We start from the raw sequence: 22,094 nt of genomic DNA, 5'->3' as shown, positions 1-22,094 counted from the left end.
CTAGAATAAGTGCAAAGAGCATTGTTGTTTCAATTAACGAATCAGTCATTTAAGAAAGGAGAGGAGAAATGATAAAGAAAATGAAAGAAAATAATAAGAATTACAAATATTTGATATTACTTCTTTATATTATATTATTTTTGCTCTCTTTTCGAACAGCAAATTCAAAGAACGGAAAAGAATAATTTAATCGATAAAATCGTCTGTTTAAACCCGATGGGTTTTGCCTTAATAACTTGGCGTGCAAGAGCAAAAAGATAATTGTATAATTAAAGCCACGTGAGTTGCGCGATGCTGATTTATAGTATGTTCGTGGTAGTTCTATTTGTATTGTGATCCAATTTAAACAAATGTTCAGAAGTTATCTCCAGTTTATGTGTATTTCGTAAAAATAATGTGAAAATATACTCAATTAGTGTAATATAAATATTTAATTGTCAACCTGGAATTCTGCGCGTATATCAAATTAATTTTAATAAAAAAAAAATGGAAAAAATAATTAACGAATGTTGATATGCTGAGATAGGTCAAACTGCTGATTTCTTTTATAACATTTATTATTCTTTAGTTGATCGATCGAACGATAACTTTACATCTTAATTCGATATGTAATGCCAGTGATGAACTGCTGACGGTTATTTACATAAAAGATAAAACTGTTTGTGAATATCTGAGCCAGTGCACGTGTTACGGCAACATTCTATATGGCTTTCATCAGTTCGTTTAATTTAAGCCGTTTTAGGAGATGCGTGTTGCTGTCTCCGACACATTTCTCCGACAAAGTGAAATAGAAAAACGTATACACTGATTCATGCAAAATTCAGAGAAAGGTCCATAGTAGAAATCATCTGGTACACATAAAAGTTACGATCAGCGTGGAAAATTATAAAAATGCCACATAGAATTAGCATCATTGCTGTTCCGGATAAGCTTACCAAAGAGCATAGAAAAGATTCAAGTAAGTTTTTCTCATGGAGAACAGTTTATTTAATCGTATCGTTTTATCGTTCAAACAGATGCTTCTTAAAAGAACATTTTGTCTAATGTATGTTGAACAGATGAAGTGAGTCAAAAGAAGAAGTCTGCGGACTTCGAGACAGCCATTGCCGCAGCTGGTTATGGAAAATTTCAATATCTTCTGCTACTGGCGATTATTCCAGTATCATGGGCAACCAGTATCGACAGTTCCAATGTCGCGATGATTCTTCCCTCTGCAGAATGCGATTTGCAAATGACATTCTTTCAGAAGGGTGTGCTAAATGCCATCGTATACGTAGGTTTGTATTGTAACTCTGTCAAAAAGATTTTGTTGCGATGATCGCAAGACCATTCCTTGATATACTTGTTTACTCAAGTGAATACCATGATTAACATTATTTTATATACTGTATAAGTATGTAGTTAACGTCAATCACGTGAGCGACTAGTTACTTGATTAAATCAATATTACTGGTCGCTACAGACTGTTCTTATTCTACTTCTGCTCGATCAGGGCCAACTAGTACGCTAAGTCTAAAATCTTAGTGTCCATAAGAATATATATTAAAGGCATTTATTGGAAACTTTTAGGAATGATTTCTAGTGGTTTTCTATGGGCTTACATAGCGGATATTAAGGGCAGGAGAGCCGTTTTTCTTTATGGCTATATAGCTGATGGTATTTGTAACTTCCTGTCGGGGTTTTCACAGAATTTTTGGATGCTTGTATCTTTCAAATTCCTTAGTGGTTTCATGTGAGTTTATAACAAAGATTCTAAATTATTTGAACCCTTAATTGTCAATTCGAGTTATTAAAAAATAATTATTGGATTACGGATAACAATGCAAGGTCAAATTTTAATTGACGTAATTAAACAATTCGGACTTGAATAAATACTTGTGTCATAAAATATTGCAGCAGATATAAAATATTATAAAGTAATTTCTTTTAATATTTAAATTACTTTTTACATTTAAGTTTCTCACAAATACATGAATACGCACAGTGTAATAGATATTGTACGTTAGAATAAGCGGTCCCCATGCATCCATCGTGGCCTACACTTCGGAATTTTATGGAAAGAAAGAAAGAGGAAGAATTTCATTGATCGTCGGTTTTGCCATTACATCTGGAAACATCGTAAGCGCAGGTGTGGTATATGCGAGTTGACATTAAGATAAAACGCTTGTTTATATGTCATATCATTAAATCTTGTAGTGTTGGCGTTCATCATCATTCCACAACGCTGGTCCATCGTCCTGTGGGACGGTGCGTTTGTCTACAATTCCTGGAGACTTTTTCTTTCCGTCTGTGGAATACCAATATTGATCGGCGTTATTTGTCTCTTCCTGTTTCCGGAAAGTCCAAAGTTTCTCATGTCACAGGGTCATATGGAGGATGCGTTGAAAGTTTTCAAGATAATTTATAGCATCAACACGGGAAAATCCGCGGAAGAATATCCGGTGAGAAGTTTGAACAATTTATTCAGCTTTTAAATAATTTAACCCACATATGTCCAAATCTTTCGTGATGTTCTATTACATCACTATAATAGTATAAATATTATTACATTTTTCTTTATTTGATATCTAAAATAAATATATTAATTAAATTTTTGTACTGCTATTAGCTAGTTTCTAGAAATGATCATTCATCCCAAGAATATTAATGTGAACAGTGTTGCAAAAACCTTACAATCATCTTTTTGGAAATACGATAGACATATTTGGATTAAATAATACATTTTTTTTTAACAAAAGATTTTATCAACAGTGTCAATGTTTTCTGTTTAAGATACAATATTTAGAAAACGAACTTCCTAAAGAAGGAAATGATAACGATTACGATGGAAAAATAGAGAAGAAGGCAATTTTCTTTACTCCACATTTAAGTCGAATTCTCTTGGTCACAGTCATGCAATTTGGTTCAATGTACACGTGAGTATCTCTTTTTAATGTTTTTGATGAGTTAATATTACATTAACTTTGGAGTAAACACAATTATCCGTGATCGGTAATAGTGTCACAAGGAACTTTGCAAATGGGTTGTTGTTAAAAAGTAATTAGTAGAATGAAATTTTTAATCGATTCAGTTTGTCAGAATGACGATGTTTGTGACGAACGACCTTATTTGCTTTATCTATAAATACTGACGTCGCGTTGCTGTGTTCAGTAAAAGACGTAAACGACAAGAAATCGAGAGGTGACGTTTATCAAGACTGATATGAAAATAGTAATCGTAAAAAAATCCACGAAACGTCAGTGAGGAAACAATCTTATCAAAGGACGACATTCCAAGGAAGAAGAGAATACAAATTGATATTAAGTAAATCTTTTTACGTTTCTCATTTTACAGAACCAACACGATTCGTATGTGGCAACCTCAACTTTTCACGATACTAGGAAATTTCGACCCAGTGAATCATAATCTAACAGAAGGACATAAATCGACATTTTGCGAGATCTTGGATTTCTTCTCTGTCGTAGACGAAACTTCCGCAGCCATTGAAGAGAACGTGAACTGTACAAACGTGGGGCAGCCTACTTAGCAAACATTTTTTCATCGTCCCTCTCAGTAAATTTTGTTCCTCCTTGTGTTTATCTGATTACATAATATTCTTTGAATTTTCTAGATTGTCGTGAGTGAGTCTGTTTATGTGAATACGATCGTTGTAACTGCCTTTGGAGGCATTCTTATTTTATTGAGTAGCTTTCTACTGAATATTTTGAAATACAATATCTTACTGTGTAAGTATTTATAATGAAAATTTTATAGTCTAATTATAGTAAAATCTCGATTATGCGAACTGATACGCTGAATAATTTGGCTTTTGTACGAAAGATCATTCATTTTGAGCTATTTGTAAATATTAATATTGATCAAATTTTTCACTATATATTATACAATTCCAATAATCAGTATTCTGGTAATCAGTGTATTATACGCTATTGTATTATATTTACACATTTCGCGCTTAATTGATAGTATTAACGTATGATTATAGATATTTCTTACGGAGTAGCATTCTTATGTATAATTTATCTGAACTGGTCGTCTGACACATTACTAACACTAATTCTGACGAGTGTGTTCATTGGATTGACAAACACTACCCAAAATATAATTATTGCTGCAACCGTTATTATGTTTCCAACTTCTCTAAGGTTAAATATAATAATAGTACCAATTAAATAATAATATTAACTAAGGTGTTACTATAGGAACATAAAATTCAGAATTTAAAATTAAATTAATATCTTCCATTAAAATTAGAGCGATCGCAGTGAGTCTGGTGATGTCAGCCGGAAGAATAGGGTCGGTGATTGGGAACCTTCTCTTCCCAATTTTACTGGCTCAAGGATGCTTCGCACCCATGATCCAGTTGGCATGCTTGATATTACGTAAGTTGCTCTCCCCCGCTGTCGAACGTGTTTCTTTTTGAAAATACTATAACTCTTCTTTATTGTAGTTTGCTCCATGTTAACGTGTTTTCTTCCGTCGACCAAGAAAGCTAAATAATAAGAAATATGTAAGATTGTGTTACGATATTTAAGCTTCTCTCAAAGAACTTGCCAATAGAGAAGTTTTTACGTACATACACATACTCTAACTACGAATAATAGATCGCATCGCAGATAGCCTACAGACCTCGTTCTCCAACACTAAACCAAAGAATTACATGTATACTTATCCTTGAATCATTCCAACATGATCAAAATTTCCAAAGCGAACCATGATACCTTTCTTAAGACTCTCGTGACTATAATATTCACATTAAGAATAACCAAATTTTAGGAGGATCAAAAATGAAGGAAAATTCAATAACTTTGAATATTTAAAAAGTAAGGAGATAAAAGTATCAGATAATTAAAGAAAGATGTAAATAGATAAATGAATGATATCAATAAGACGAAACGTACAAAATAAGATAATAGAAAGAGGGATCTATCGAAGCAAGGAAGCACGCGTTCGAAGGCGAATACAGGCAAAAACAACGACAACGATGTTTGTTAGACAATGAAAGGGTGGGATGTTTCCAGTTGGACAGTCTTCACGGTCACATTTTCAGGAGAAGATCGATCTCAGTTTAAAACAATGATCGAGCGCGTCGAGGACGAACGCGGCGTTCCTCGCCCAGCGTGAACACGACGCTGCTACGGGGGCCTTGGGTTTCACTTTCGACACATCCTGGAGAGCCCTCCACGCTACAGCCTTCACCCACATGCTCGTTCTTCTCGATCCCCCGCGTACAACGGCTCCGTTCAGCCGGCGTTTCGTGTGGACGCGGCTTTATCGCGCGCCCGGAATCTCGACACCTTCGCGCTAGCCACGTTGATCGAGTAATTACGCGTGTCCATAAAACTTACCGCGCGTATTACAATGGAAGAATGGGAGAAAGTCAAGGTATCGAATTGATTGCAACGTGACGTTTTATTTTGTCACGAGATGCAGCGATGATGCTTGGTATTTGATTTTGGTATTTGCTTCTTTCGTTTACTTAAACGACAATCTACCAGTAAACTGGTGCATTCAAATCTCATGCATATATTTTTTTACATTTACTAATAGATTGCAGATAGTAGTGTAGGATTACATTTTTCTGAAGAATTTTGTTACAGTTAAAGAAACAGAATGTAAGAGAAGATTTGTTTCAATAAATATTATAATAAATATTATATTTTGGATATTTTATATATTTTTGTATAGGATTGTACGTATTTCGTGTATTTTTGAACAATCTTATTTGCCAGAAATGCTTAAGAAATTATATCTATGTTAATGCATGAGTTGTATCATTAGTTTGATCACAAGAATTACTAGAGAATTTCATATTATACACTTATGTAATTCGATGTTATTTGTGTTTATTAGATTAATTAAGACGTTACAGTTACGATCCTTGTATCATAAAATAAAAAGAATATTTTATAGGATAACTAGATTAAATTTAATAGATCTAACGGGATACGAATGGCAATAAATGCTACTCGTAAAAAGAAATTAATCTTGTTTTACTTGAGCAAATACTGTGCCTCTTGCGCTACTCATTCTCAATATTATCTTTTAAATAAAGCACAATGAGGCTCAGGGAACTCGTTTACAGCTATGCGTTCACTTGAACCGCATACTTTACTTTCTTTGTCCTAAAGTAACAAATGTAAGACTTTAAATGGTATTACACAATAATACCACGAGGAAAGAAATTGCTAGGGTAGAATGTGGAGTTGACTCGCGCAGTATACGTTTCGTTGGCGTTTCGCGTAAGAAGCACCCAAGGTGGCGCCTAAGACAGCATTCCGAATAAATTGCGGAACGGAAGAGCGCAGACGTACGCACGTGTCGGAGGAAAAACGTGTTGGCATAGCTTTTGCGTTTTTCTCTCTGGTGTGTTCATCTACTAAGAGCTCCATATTGTTACAACATGGAAAAACTCTTGTACATAACATGGCTATGTCTCGTCATTTATTAAAGAATTCTTCTTAAATTTCTACTTTGACTTTGGAATAATCTTTATAGATTATAATATGATAAGATATAGATAAGAGTTGACTTTCAATTATTTTAACAGAACCTACTACTTATGTATGTGTAAGTAACTATTGGGTTGTTGCATAATGAATGTTTCGAAATAATCAATAATATAATAAATAAATGAAAACAACTATCGTATGCTTCATAAATGTAAAATATTTGTAAAATGTAAAAGAGCAATATTATTATGCAACAATCTAATCATAAAACACGCCTGTGAAAATAACGGTTCGAATTTGACCAGTCATCGATTCGACAGAGGAATCAGAAAATACGCAAAGACGAATTACAGGGAATAAAATAACAACATCTCCGGGTGTCTTGTGAAAACGACCGCGTAGATGGGCCCACGGTCCTCTAATCATTCTTTACGGACACGAAGACGTATCGCGATTTCACGGTTGCTATTCGCTCGATCGTTCTTTCTTCCGGAGAAATAGAACGGACGGCGTGGGTACGGCTACCAGCAGCCAGTCGCATCAGAATCGCCTCGATACTGTTAACTCTTCCCGCAAACTCCTCGAATCATCGACGTATTCATCGTTTCTCTTTCTTTCCTCTCTCTTCTCTCTCCTTTGTGTTTCAAATATACACCTTACAAAAATAAGGTTTGCATAACATTGACTTTATTTTTATTACTAATTTGTATTCCTACTTTATACATTTCAATCAATTTCCGATGTTATCAATATATGCGCGTAAGAGTTTTCGAATAAATTTTGTGTCTTCAAGGTGTATACTCGCTTTTGATTCTCACTGTATATATAATCGTGAGAGCACGAGACGTCTTACATAGTAAAAGTAATTTATTGGTGCAATCACAGTAAGCGACTCAACTAGGATTTTAAGGACACTTTATCTCAAACAGAAATAAACTTCGTGGTTTGAAGTTGCAGTAGATTCGTAACTCGTAGAAAATGTCTTACTTATAAATAATTACTGTGTTAGACTGTGTAAAGTCTTTGTATTAAAGTTTTGAAAATGCAATTAGAATTACTGTTTTTTTTTTTTTTTTTCGAGGGACCACCCTGGGTATGGATTTATTTACTCCATTTCGAAGAAACGAGCGCAATAAGCTTGACAGTTTCTCATCGAAATAGTAAGAAGTATCCTCTGGGCAAGAAACCGAGAATGTCCTCGGGAAACAACAACAAAGGTGTAAAATGACCGCCCTCCGGCTGAAGACCGCACTCCGGTACTGCCTTCACCCTTTAATTTATGACGGTGCCGTCACTGCGAAATTTAATGCGGATTTCATTCGGTGACGATGAAATTGGATCGACTTCTTTCTGTTTTACAACTTCCTTGAGAAATCTATCTCAATTTTAACGCAATTTAGGTAAGTTTTAGGTGTGATTTTCCAAGTCTGAATTTCTCAATATCAATCAATGGATCAATATCATCTATTAAATTTTGTCTGAATGAGAATATTCGTAACATATACAGGGTGGTTGATAACTGCTTAAAGGGGCTACAAGCGGAAAGGGGGCGATTCTACGCGAAAAAAGAAGTCGAAAATATAGAATAAAATTTTTTCGTTTGAGGCTTTGTTTTCGAGAAAATCGACTTTGAATTTTCGCTCGGTACGCGTGTACTTTATCACGTCTCGTTATAACGGGTCTCACTGTAGATCGTTGTCTCGATGGAAAAATTAAAAAAAAAATTTTATTCTATATTTTCGACTTCTTTTTTCGCGTAGAATCACCCCCTTTCTGCTTGTACCACCAGTTACCAATCACCCTGTATATGTCGGCTTATCATTGGAGTTAGGGGCGTATAATGAATCTTCACGTGAATTGGCCACCGTTGTTATGTTACTATAGATGATATTTTACTGATACAAATGTGATTATTACAGAGTGTAACAAGTAATAGCGGCGATTAGATAATCGAGACGTTGATGACAATGAATTTAGGTTCGATAACGAATCCACGGTCAACGATTTCAGCCACAGTCTAAGTCGAACTCAACTCACTGATCCACGATTCGGCTGTGTCTCAACGTACTTGTCCACAGTACAAGTAGAACTTATCTGACTGAATCTCAGTCCAAGTGGAACTGCCCTTATATACTCCTCTCCGTACCTCTCTGTACCCCTCGGGTCAATCTTTGTTTTTAAGGAGAGCTATATAATTACTCCATACCTCTGTTAGGTACATAGTCCTCTTGTGGCTACATTCAGCGACCCGTTATGTCACTTCGAGCCCAAGCCCACTGTCATAAATCTCGGACACGCATACTCGGATTAGATCATAAACAAATATTTCTCAGTTTTAGTATTTAAGTATAGCTATAATAAAAAGCCTGGACTAAAGTATTGGGGACCTTCCCAAACTTTCCAAAAGAAAGGTCCCGATGTACTTTGGTAAGTACTTTCATAGCTAGGCAATTCATCCAACTTGGATATCATTCAGAATGATTAGAACCTGCTCACATCCTTTATGAACTCATTCTCGGCCATAACGTTGCTCGATTAGGAAACAAAAATTCAAGATATTTGCATAAGTTAAGTACGTAATGTTTATAATGAATGGCAATAGAGATAAGGGAAATAAACATAAATTAGATACTGGTAATTAATAAACTTTGCTATGCCATATAAAGTTTCCTCACACCTGACAATTAAAACTGACAATTAAGACTAAAAACTGAAAAGGTTGAGAATGATAAGTATTTTATGTAATTCGATAGTCGAAGGCTGAAGATCTTTCTGAGAATAATTCGCTTCCTTAACGACCTGTTATTCTCCCATACAGAAAATTAAAACAAGCACCAAGATGTAAAATACAAGTTTCTCGAAGCATGCAACGTATACAAGCCGAGAAAGGAGCTTTTTAATCCTAGTAACCGGTGAAAGCCAGAAGATAAACGCGGCTTGCAATTACATAATTAGTCGTATGTTTGATAAGTTGTAACATTTGCTTAATCGAAGGCTGTGAGTCATTCGCGACTATCATTATCGTAAGTGACAGTTAACGCTGTTGATTACGAGCTGTGCAAATCAACGAAATAATTGTTCCTTTTGTAGAAAATTGAAGCTTCTCCAGGAGAAGAAACTTGTTACGCGAGATCGCGGTGAAAATAAAGCAACGAAATCTCTGAATTCCCTCGCGGAAGGAAATAGCGAGGTAATAATCAGTCGATTCATTGAACGAGAACTTAACTAGATGAACGTAAACGATGTTAGGCTTTACATTTCATCAAGTTGTTGGCATATTAATAAGAATTAGTTTCTTTTTGCAAATATTTCCATAGGCACACGAATATGCAACAGCGATATTTGCTTTATTTTCTCTTAGACAGTTTGCTATCGCTGTTTTAATTAATGAAATTAATCGCCTATTTGTAAGCGTGAATGTTGCTAACGTTGTTTAATGCGATATATCATTTAGAACTTTCCTTCAATTTTTTAACTGCCTTGAGAAATTTATATCAATTTTAGCGCAATTTAGCTACATTCACGATGTGGTTTTCCAAGTTAAAATTTGATTTGGATCGATATCATCTGAAATAAATAGTTTTGAAATAAGTAGTATATATGCTAAGTTATTTTTCAATACAACCACCAGCCCCATTCCAACACTTGTCCTAACGTTATACGAATTTTGCATATACCTTCATTCATACATTTCCACTGCCAGTTCGCATAACCATCGTCTTACGCAGTCCTTGAAATCATCGTTTCTTCTGAAACGATTATCGACCAGAAAACTCTTTAAGTTTTGCAAAGAAAAAAAAAAGAAAAAGAAAATGGTAATCTGACTCCTTTGACGCGTCTATCATTTGCAATGAAGTCGCAGGCACGTTCTTGAGCTTCTCTGGAATGAGAGACAGGCGTAATCACAACTGTAATCACATACAGTTTGTCTACTGAATTCACACATCCATCGTCTGATCAATGATTCATCTATAATTTTATTACCGTAAAATGCTACAATTCGGCGATGAATTTCTTTTGGAAGAATATCTTGAGCGTTTGAAAAGGGTAAAAGCGTCATTTTAAAAGCGAGATTTTCAATTCACATTGCATTTTTAAACGTGTGATATAATGGCAATATTAAATATTTAAACACAAAATTTGTTATGACTTACGTCAATAAATGAATGAAACTAAGTGACCTTCTACAAATACATTCCATCGTTTTATGTGGCTTTTATATGTGCAAATGGTTAGTATTTTCTGGACTATTGTGTTAAGTTTTATCTTAATTCGACCATATATTTTGAGTGGAAAATCCATTTTGTGAAAAAATTGAGAAAACGAAGAATTTACGTACACTTTAACGTGAACTTTTTATTTATAAATTTATTTATAAATTATTCATAAACTTTCATTTATAGAATTTATTAATATGAAAAGTTTTTAATTTAAACTTAAAATATTCGTTTGTTTTAATCAATTGAGGTTTCCTTAATAAATGACATTGCATAATCAATTATTTTGGAAATAGTGCAAGTTCATTTCCTGTAATCTGTTGCCTGCTTAAACAGTTACAGCACCAATAATCAGAAATAGATGATAACGAATGTAATGCTACCTAACAAACTATGTCATAAATGGAAAACAGCTATCTTAAATTCTGTATTTTTGAACATTCTTGTTATGGGAAAGAATTACAAGAATCTGCTTAATATTTTCTTGTTACTACTTCTCCTCCTACCTTCTTTTACAATTTTATGAAGCTTACCTACTTAGGACAGGTTTGCTCCTTTTCTTACTATCTATCTTTACAATATTCATATTTGCAATATTTGTTCAGTTCGTATCACCGTACAACTACTATGATATAAAAATGATATAAAAATGGTGTGCAACTATTCCTGAAAGAATCAATATGTGGAGTACACTTTAAATAACAGGATATTTGTAATTCCAAGTTCCACTAGAAACACTACAGAAAGTAAAATATTCAATTTTATTTATTTATATTATAAAATATTTAAATGTCCAAGACTACTGTACATTTATTAATAAATGATCCATATCAACCGAGTAAGCGGTTTACATCGAACGGGTGGTCCATTGTAAGCAATTAAGCACGTGGATCTATTAAATAAACGCATTATTAACACAGGTAATCTGCATGATATCGAAAATAATCGTCGTTAAAGAGCTTAAAGTGGGTTCAGGAACGGGCCTGCATCCACTTACCCAGATATGTATAACTCGTCGGCCATATGCGCACTCCGATGCATCGCATTGCTTTTCATTTATGCACCTACCTATGTAAATAAGAGTATTATCTGAAAGTATCTACCGCTACGTCGAGATCCGCTATGCCTATGGAACACCGTGTGACTCCTTGGCTCCTTACCGTTCTTGTTCAATTCTTTCTTCCTCGTTATGCCTTCTTACGACCTCCCCACGGCTTCCTTGTTCGCCTCTTCCCGTTGCTAGTACGCTGCAAAACCCGGCCTCTCTTCCTGATACTTGTCTTTCGTGGTTCCTCACTCTGCTTTCATTCCTCGCCAACGTCTCCTCTTTTCACCTCTCTCCGTCGTTTGTTTCTACTTTTCGATTTTACCTCAAGCTTCCAAGATCTCCCGTCGAGATTGCCAACGCGTTGACTTTCTATTTAGTCGTACAGTGTGTGTTTACCACCGTGTAACATAATATCGTAATTTTGAAATTATCTTGGCGATACACGTTTGAGAAACCTTTGATCTCTCTACCTTTCACGGCGACTTCGTTTAACATTCCGTAAGGCAACGTACCTTTTCACAGTTCGTAGGTAAAATGAATTATTTATGAATTACCTTTTTATTGCGTTAGGTAAGACGTTTTTCAACGATGACAAAGAAATAATTATTTTCTCAATTTTTCATTCCAAATTCCTTGACATTTTACTATTTCTCATGTCATATATTTTACATCGTTTATATCATATAGAATTATTGTATTACGTTGTATTATACGATATTGTATTATACAGGGTGGTTGGTAATTGGTGGTACAAGCGGAAAGGGGGTGATTCTACGCGAAAAAAGAAGTCGAAAATATAGAATAAAAATTTTTCGTTTGAGGCTTTGTTTTCGAGAAAATCGACTTTGAATTTTCGCTCGGTACGCGTGCGGTACGTTATAACGGGTCTCACTGTAGATCGTTGTCCCGATGGAAAAATTAAAAAAAAAAATTAAAAAAAATGTTTATTCTATACCACCAGTTACCAACCACACTGTATATAGGATAACGTTGTGTTTTGAATTTCATTGAAACCACATATCTTCATTGAGATATCTTCCACGCACGTTCGCGTTGTCAACGTTTACGATTGTACAGCTGTGCATATTAAATCCAGTAATTGCTGCATTGTCAATGAACAATGTGTTAACTTCGTTACGGAGCAAATCGTTTCCGCCTGAATCAGTGAAAATGAAAATAACTAGCGTGCTTTGGCATTAAGCTTCATCTTGTTTACTCCTACCTTACTGACCTCGTCCTTTCGTTTTTTTGATTTAGTGATCTCCTCTTGAGTGGTCACGTTCTATTGCTGTAAATATCTTCTTGCTCCTCTTACTTAGACAACGATTTTTATTAGTGGAATGCCCTTTTTCTTTGGTATAAGAATAGCAAGAGACATAAAGCGATCGATATGACTTCGTATTTTTATGTTTTAGGTCATTCGTAACCGAATATTTCCAGAATAAACGTATTCAATATTTGATCATGGAATACGAAGACGAAATTTCGTGCTACGATTAGCAAAATTGATAGAATCGATAAAGTCATCGATACGCCTTGTATTTTTATGTTTCAGGATACTCGTGGCTCAATATTTCCAGAATAAACATATTCGATATTTCAATAATTTAGCTACTGATCAATTCCATAAATTGGAAAATTGAGAAAACCGATGTTACAAATACTATTTTTCAGAGTTTACCTTGATATTTACTCTTTATGGTGATCAAAAGTTTTCTATCATAAGTGTTCAAATACTTTCATAAGCAGGTGTATTTTATAAAGAATTATTCAAACTCGAATATACATTATTGTAGATTCACAAAATTTCTGTGAAAAATTATATTTTGATAGTTAGTGCTAATCACACAATAAAACAAAACTTAATGCAATGATCAACGAGAACGGTAGAGTAGGTTGATTTTATCGAGATTTTCAGCCGCTTCTGACGCGAACACGCTACTTCCGGTGACAATGACGAAGCAGTCTCCGTGATAGGTCCTCAAAGACCACCGACGAGTAGCTGAATGGCAGCTCGACAGGGAGATTGTCATCCCGAAGAAGCGACTCAATCTGCGGATATCCTTGTGTCGCCGCCATACCAACAGGTTCGTAATAATTAAACTCTGACGCATGGTTCTCCACACGGACGTTCTCTTACGGTTTTTATCTAGAAAACGCTAATAGTTTTCGAGAGATTTCTCAGCTTTCGATCGAAGTTGAGAAGTCACGATAAAAAGGCTTATCTTCGTAAATACAAGAAATCGATATAGAAATGGCAACCGTACGAATTAGAATAATACGATATTTTTTTGCTAATTACATCGCCTCAATTAACAATGAAAAAGATATATTATCAAATTAACGAGTATTAATAGTAAGTCGATACTCGTTGGAAAACATGGCCAAGGCTAAGATCTGTTCGAATCTTCAAAAGCTTCGTTAATCTTTTTAAGTCTGGAAGCTTGAGTTCTCTGACGTCTTTTTACGATTATTCGCTACAAAATGTCGATCTTTTTGGATGCTATCAGTGTATTCTATCTTCATTAGCGTATATGATCTTAATTATATAATTAATTATATACAAATTCGAGATCAGCGTATTTTTATTAGACTGCCCTCAATGACAATTAGTTTCTGCAGTTATAATTTGTATTTTGGAATATGTATATTCGTATATATTTTTTCTTAATTTCTAGACTAACGACTATTTCATACTTTACATACTTTATTTTACAATTCACTTTTAACATAAAACGACTCCTTTCTGTTGCGACCCAAGAATTTATTAATGATACAAATATCTGAGTATGATTCAGACTATAGTGACTTAATGTTTAGGTTACTAACCTTGAGATAATGAATTTTTTTTTAAACCAACAACTCTTAAAGCAGAAGATAAATTCAGAAAGGAAATTGATGGGAAGTTGCGTCACTTTTACCCAAAGGAAAATTTGCAAATCAACGTCCTTAATTATCAGTAGTGCTACAGGATTCGCGTCAGAAGACAGCGCGGCGTCACCGTCGACGAGATAAGCCTGGTCCAGCGACTTAGAGATACTGATCCACTTTGCATAATCACGTTCATTAATCAACCGTTCTGAACAAGTTGACTTGGGTGAACGATGAGACGAGTCGTCTCGCGATGCTCGCATTTTACGCGAGACAGCTGTGGGGACAGGCGTGTTTGATCGAATTTTTTGTGATAAACGTCAGTTTGCCATCGAACGCGCGTGCATCGGAATCTGTGCTGTGTTGGTCGAAATCTATGTCGATAGCAAACCGAGAGGAAATTACGACACGATTCCACGCTGGTCGACGATCGACTTAGTTTTTTCCTTCGTTCTTATCTTGTGGTTTTTGTATTTAGAGGAATTTCATGAAAAAGATACAAGATAATTAATAAGTGTATAGAATGGTTCCGGTTTTTCTTGAAGAATTATAAGCACATAATTTGCAAGTGAAAATGAAAAAGAATGTCACGTGAAGTTTAACTATGAATGTTTTGTTAAAAAATTAAATTATCATAGAAGATTAATCATATTTATTATGTTTACATTTATATTGCTTTTCTTGGCTTGAATTGGATATTAGTAGATTCTATAATTGTTTAATTTTTTATATTTTACAATGTTGTGTATAATTTCATAAAAAAATATCTTCAGCCAAATTTTACATAAAATTTTGTCCGTATTTCTACTTGTAGATTATGCTCTCGCAATTGATTACAAAAGATTGGGGACATTCCAATGGAAAAATGAAAAAACACTTCATACAAACAAATTGTATAACAGGCTAACATAAACGAAAACTACCAATCTTTAGCGGCGGATGCAGAGAGGAGGTGATGATAGACACAATCATGCCCCTCCCCACTCAGGAATAATAAAATATAAAAATATTATGTCATATTTATCTTCTGAGAAACTTGTCAGGTATATAATTAATTTGGATTTAATTGCTTAGGCTATAGTATTAAATAGAGATATTAAAATAGCGATTATAAGCGAGTTTGTAAAAGGAGATTTAAAAATGTACTTACGTACTTTTATACATTTCGCCTCCCCTATACCAAGAGAGAATTCCAGATCTGCCACTGCCAGTCTTTAATATATTTACTGTAATAAATGTTGAAGTAACTACTTCAAGAAAAATTCTACATCTTTATTTATGTATATCCGTGATCTGGAAACTGCAATTAGGCAGAAATATTCTAAATAAGGAAAGGTGCATATTATTGTACCCTTGAATATACATTATGTTTTGGGTTGCAAGGTGTAGGAACAAAGGAAATAATAAACAGATTTCTATTTATGTTCCCTGTAGCCTCTAGCCAAAGCTATAAGGTTAACCTTTTTGGTAATGTCCTTTTGCTATAAATATATGAACGTGCTCCCTATCATCCCATTGTCTAGTAATACTAAGATAGTAAGGATCTGAATCAGCATAAACTCATACTTATATTTATACCTTTCAATATACTTCTCTATTACAAATTCATCCACTCGTTCTACAATCTGTCAACCTCAGCCTCAACAATAAATACTAACGAAAGCAAATAAATAAATATGTACAGTCACATTTCTATCTCAATTAACTCAACAATAATATCACAAAAGCATTTGCACTCTTGCAGCCTTCTTAATACTTCTAAAAACAAAAGACCTATTATCCGCTATAATAGATATAGATAATATATAATATAAGTAGATAAATATGTACAGTCACATTTCTATATCAATTAACTCAACATTAACATCACAAAAGCATTTGCACTCTCCCAGCCTTCCAAATACTTCTAAAAACAAAAAACCTAATGTCCGCTATAATAGATATAGATAATATATAATATAAATAGATAAATATGTACAGTTATATTTCTATCTCAGTTAACTCAACATTAATATCACAAAAGCATTTGCACTCTCCCAGCCTTCCAAATACTTCTAAAAACAAAAGACCTATTATCCGCTATAATAGTCAATAGATAATATATAATATAAATAGATAAATATGTACAGTTACATTTCTATTTCAATTAACTCAACAATAATATCACAAAAGCATTTGCACTCTCGCAGCCTTCTTAATACTTCTAAAAACAAAAGACCTATTATCCGCTATAATAGTCAATAGATAATATATAATATAAATAGATAAATATGTACAGTTACATTTCTATCTCAATTAACTCAACAATAATATCACAAAAGCATTTGCACTCTCCCAGCCTTCCAAATACTTCTAGAAACAAAAACCTAATGTCCGCTATAATAGATATAGATAATATATAATATAAATAGATAAATATGTACAGTTACATTTCTATCTCAATTAACTCAACAATAATATCACAAAAGCATTTGCACTCTTGCAGCCTTCTTAATACTTCTAAAAACAAAAGACCTATTATCCGCTATAATAGATATAGATAATATATAATATAAATAGATAAATATATACAGTCACATTTCTATCTCAATTAACTCAACATTAACATCACAAAAGCATTTGCACTCTCCCAGCCTTCCAAATACTTCTAAAAACAAAAACCTAATGTCCGCTATAATAGATATAGATAATATATAATATAAATAGCTAAATATGTACAGTTATATTTCTATCTCAGTTAACTCAACATTAATATCACAAAAGCATTTGCACTCTCCCAGCCTTCCAAATACTTCTAAAAACAAAAGACCTAATATCCGCTATAATAGATATAGATAATATATAATATAAGTAGATAAATATGTACAGTTACATTTCTATCTCAATTAACTCAACAATAATATCACAAAAGCACTTGCACTCTTGCAGCCTTCTTAATACTTCTAAAAACAAAATACCTAATGTCCGCTATAATAGATATAGATAATATATAATATAAATAGATAAATATGTACAGTTATATTTCTATCTCAATTAACTCAACAATAATATCACAAAAATGCACTCTTGCAGATACTTTTAACCGAATACTTCTAAAAACAAAAGACCTAATATCCGCTATTTTGACGAGGTTGGTAGCGCTCGTGTTAAAGTTTATTTTTCCATACGAGAATCGCTTCTAATTCATCCGCGCCTCTAGTCTCTCATCACGTGCTGCACATATACCACAAACCGTTTTTGTCCGATTTGATTGATATCGTGTCTTTTGCTCTTGTGCGGAGAGCGCTATGAATAAACGCACCGTTTCTAGTTAAGGCTGATAGAAATCTGTGGTAATTAACGGACCTTGCGTTACACATTCGCCAGCGAGCGTGGAGAAAGAGAAAAAGACAGAGGCGATTGCTTTTGCCGGAGAGCTCCCTTTCCTCTATCATGGAGTCATTATTTCCTTCTCGTGTCGATATCACGGTTGCTGACGAGTTACGTGAGAAGTGAATTTCAAGCGGCCCACGGTTGTCTAATAAACGACGTTTACGATTGTTACGCAATGCCGACGATGCATCCGTTTCACACGTTCATCGTGGAAGTGGCGTCAATATCCTTCGCAGTGGTTAATCACGATTGATACGAAGTTCCGTTTCATCACGCTGCTGTCAGAATTAAAAAAAAGACGCGTACATGTTGGCTTTATTAATTCTTTTTTAGTTCACCATGATTTTACGTTATTCCCTGCTAGAAGTTTTTTAAACATCTCGACGCATCGCCACGGTGTTTCACAGCGTAATTACGTTTCTAGGAACGAGTGATCCTTGAATTTACCGGGGGGTCGGGAAACTTTTCGCGGCAACAGCCTGAAGATAAAACTGGTCGCTGCTCGGTAATTAACCTGTTCAACCGTTGGCATCTGGTGGTAGGTCTTGCCACAGTGTTGCTTAGAATAGATTCTTATCGGAGATAATCTATGTATTTTTCTTTGCAAATTTCGCGACATTACAAAATATTTTTGTGCGCGACTTTAATTGTAGAATTACTAAAATCTTTTTTGCTTTGGTATTCCTCTTAGCATATACTGTTTTTCATATTTTATCACGAATCACTAAAGAATAATCTACTTTCAATTTAAATAGCACATAAAAGGACACAAATTTTTCTTTAACACGTTCAGTGCTTCATTAATTATGTATTTTCACTATCTAGAATACTGTACTGTAACTATTGAAGTAATTACATCAAGAAAAACTCTACATCTTTATTTTTGTATATCCATGACCTGGAGATCACTGTTGCGTAGAAAATAGAATTTAGTGAAACAAAAAGTATTCTAAATAAAGAGAGATCCTTATTATTGTGCCCTTGAATATAAATTATGTTTTGGGTTACATGGTCTAGGAACAAAAGAGCTAATAAATAGATTTCTATTTATGTTGCTTGTAACCTTTAGCTTGACCTACAAGATTAACTTTTTTGGTAATGCTCTTTAAATATATGAACGTGCTCCCTATCGATTCTATTGTATTGTAACACTATGAGAGCGAAGATCTGGATCAGCATAAACTTATATATTATACTTAGACTTATACCATTATTTATTTCAATATATTTTTCTATTACAAATTCATCCACTCCTCCTCAACAGTAGCAAATAATTTTCGTACAATACCTGGCTCAATAACGTAAAACCTTTACATTCACGTGAATTATTTTATCCACTCTCCAGCGATGTCTCGACTCTATGGGAAAGTGGTTTCATAAATGGGGCTTCAAAATTAATGAAAAATCCACACATGTAACCTTCACGCTCCGAAAACAAACCTGCCTCCAGGTCACCGTCAACAATACAACAATTCCTAGCAAGGACACAGTCAGATACCTGGGCATGACCCTGGACAGGAGATTAACCTGGAAAAATGACATCGCAGACAAAACGAAGCAACTAAAGGACAAACTCAAAAAATTCTATTGGCTCACTGGCCGACGCTCCAACCTAAGCACACAGAATAAAATTACTCTCTATAAGATCGTAATAAAACTTGTCTATGGGGAACAGCAAGTATTTAATTCCAACATTGAAATATTTCAACGCTTCCAATCGAAAACGCTAAGATCCATTATAAATGCACCCTGGTATGTCACCAACAAACTAATACATCGCGACCTCAAGATACCAACAGTCAAAAAGGAAATAGCAAATTATAGCGACAGATATAGCAAAAGAGTCAACAAACATCGAAACCCCCCCCCCCCCCCCAGATCCGCAGGCTGAAGAGACACTACCCGCTAGACCTAAATGCTAGATTCAATTAGTTATTGAAATTAAGTAATATTTACTTATTTATAATACTTACTTATAAATTATACTTATCTATAATAAGTATTAACTTATTATAATTAGCCATGTCACTGCGCCACGCCAGAAAAAATTACTGAAAATTCTCAATGAGAGAATTGATTGTAAATTTTAATAAATAAAAAAGAAATGTGAATTATTAGCAAATTTCGTGATCTTCAGTTTGTGCCCCATATTTAAATCTGCTCCTTTTAGTAGTTAAAATGTCCTGCCCGGAATTCTTTTATTTTTCGAAATATTTTGAAATATTTTATCGTTTGAAAAAATTAATATCATAGGGACTGTTATAAGATAATAATTAAATATTTTAAATGGAATAAAGAAAAACGAAGGTGGCTCAAACAAAAAAGAAAAACTTCAGTTTTTTGATAACAGGTAGGGCATTTTAGCTAAGGACAGCAATATTATACGCGTAGATTCAGATCCGTGGCATACATAGTCAATGTGTTAATGTCAAAACTTTATGAATAATTATGCTTATTACTGAAACTAATAACTCCTGTTAACTCCTTCATAAATCGAAGTGTACCGACCTTCTATCACCATTGCGTTGCCTTGGAATTATGTAAAAATATTAACACGGCAAACGTTGTTGAAAAATTGAAGTGTTATTTCGAGAATGTTGCGCGTCGGTGTCCTTGCGTCTTCAAGAAAAACCGCAATCCGTGCATGTCGTTGCCTTGTATCCAGTGAAATTATCGCGTTCACGTTGCAACAATCCTTATACCACGTACCATGTATGTTGTTAAAATATTCAGATTATGGTTACTGCTTCCATCCAAGGTGTTGTCGTTTCGACGATGCAAAAGTCTGCGAGTCTTGAAAGAACAGAAAATTCTCCTTTCCTTCTGATTTCTCGTATAAGTGAAGGACAGACAGTTCGAAATTCTTTTTTTCTTTTGGTTTCTCGAATAAGAGGGAGATTCCTTTTGTATCCAAGAAGTGATATTTAAATGCCCGTTCCGCTAACTGTACTCAGGTTCGAGCCAGAGACATCTCCGCTTCGGAGACAGGATGAGGAGGAGCGAGCACGGAAATTCTAAGCGTACCTCGTAAATTTTGCGAGGGCAGGACATACTGGTCGACATTGAAAGTTGACGAACGGTACAACGGCGTATTTACAACGGCGTTAACGGTGTTCCCCGTAATTAAGTAAATCGCGTCGCGACTATTCGTGCGTCTCTCGTAGCTCGTTCATCGCTCGTCAGTCGCTTCTTTTCAAGAAAAAAAAAAAAAAGAGAAGAAGGAAAAAGAATACGCTCGACCGAGATGTTTGTAGCAATTAAGAGATTACTTGTGCACACAGTCTTGTACAGTTAACCAAATATCAGTGATGATAGGAGCGGTCTGTGTTTAACGTGATCGTATACGTCAATTGCGCGATGCAGAAGCCTGCGTTCCAAGGAGGAAGCAACAAGTGGTGACTATGAAAATTGGGGCAGCATGGAGTGTCATTAAGTTTATGGTTTGGTTCTACGGATCAGAGAGAAAGATTAGATTTTTCACTGGGATTTGAAATATTGTGTTACGAATGAAAACTGAAGGGTATGAAATAAAACAGGAGTAGTGGAATTTCATTTATTTGGAATTGCCGGGGAGCAAACTATTCATGGAATAGGAGTTTCTTCCAAAGTAAATAACGAGAATTTAGATAAACAGATTCAATTTTTTAAGATAGAAATTCATTTAATTCAGCACTAAATAAATTTCATACTAATAAATGGCATTCTATTGGTTTCAACTTTGGAATAGTCAATTTTAATATGAATATTCCTCTGATTAATGCAACTAGGCTCGAGACCTCGGCAAGTCACTGTAATTCACGCTAAAGGAAGTTGTCAACATATTTGTAAAAATAATATTTATACGTTTAACCGAGAGTGAGCATGATAGAACATCGTTTAAACTTCCCTTATGAAGCACGAAATTAAAACTTCTTCTATTTTTTTATCACATATTAATGAAGATATACACGCAAATTTGTGAGATCATTCTAATAAAAATACGGATTCGATCAGGTGAAAATTTCCCTAGTAATACTTGAAACGAAGTGAATCAATTATATTTGTAGAACGAATATCTATGATTATCATATTGGCAAGATTCAGATGTAGAAACGAGACCAAAGCAAGGGAATACTGGAAAGAAGAGGGAGAAAAAAG

At 34.4% G+C, this 22,094-nt stretch overlaps 1 protein-coding gene and 2 long non-coding RNA genes across 4 annotated transcripts in view; 1 reads left to right on the top strand and 2 right to left on the bottom strand.

The window, feature by feature from the left end:
* The first annotated feature begins 607 nt into the window (after window positions 1–607).
* Window positions 608–5,831, top strand: LOC138182911 (synaptic vesicle glycoprotein 2C). The gene is made up of 11 exons (XM_069119315.1): window positions 608–958; window positions 1,059–1,277; window positions 1,570–1,732; window positions 2,007–2,128; window positions 2,197–2,441; window positions 2,773–2,915; window positions 3,334–3,508; window positions 3,611–3,725; window positions 3,983–4,142; window positions 4,252–4,379; window positions 4,448–5,831. Exons 1-11 carry the CDS (start codon window positions 892–894, stop codon window positions 4,495–4,497), a joined length of 1,587 nt encoding a protein of 528 aa, XP_068975416.1. The 5' UTR covers window positions 608–891; the 3' UTR covers window positions 4,498–5,831.
* Window positions 3,659–22,094, bottom strand: part of LOC138182917 (uncharacterized) — a 66,725-nt gene continuing 48,289 nt past the window's right edge. For both annotated transcript variants that reach the window (XR_011173934.1, XR_011173935.1), the window contains one exon: window positions 3,659–4,489. This is a non-coding gene — a long non-coding RNA (uncharacterized LOC138182917). The remainder of the gene's footprint in view (window positions 4,490–22,094) is intronic.
* Window positions 11,339–12,016, bottom strand: LOC138182214 (uncharacterized). The gene is made up of 3 exons (XR_011173743.1): window positions 11,827–12,016; window positions 11,664–11,734; window positions 11,339–11,558 (listed from the first exon to the last, which is right to left on the bottom strand). It is a non-coding gene; the product is annotated as an uncharacterized LOC138182214 (long non-coding RNA).

The sequence above is a fragment of the Bombus flavifrons genome, chromosome 8 (genome assembly GCF_040668555.2).
Source record: "Bombus flavifrons isolate JBK064 chromosome 8, iyBomFlav1_principal, whole genome shotgun sequence".
Taxonomy (NCBI): domain Eukaryota; kingdom Metazoa; phylum Arthropoda; class Insecta; order Hymenoptera; family Apidae; genus Bombus; species Bombus flavifrons.
Note: the sequence above shows the minus strand (reverse complement) of the source record. Positions and strands in the feature narration are given on the sequence as shown.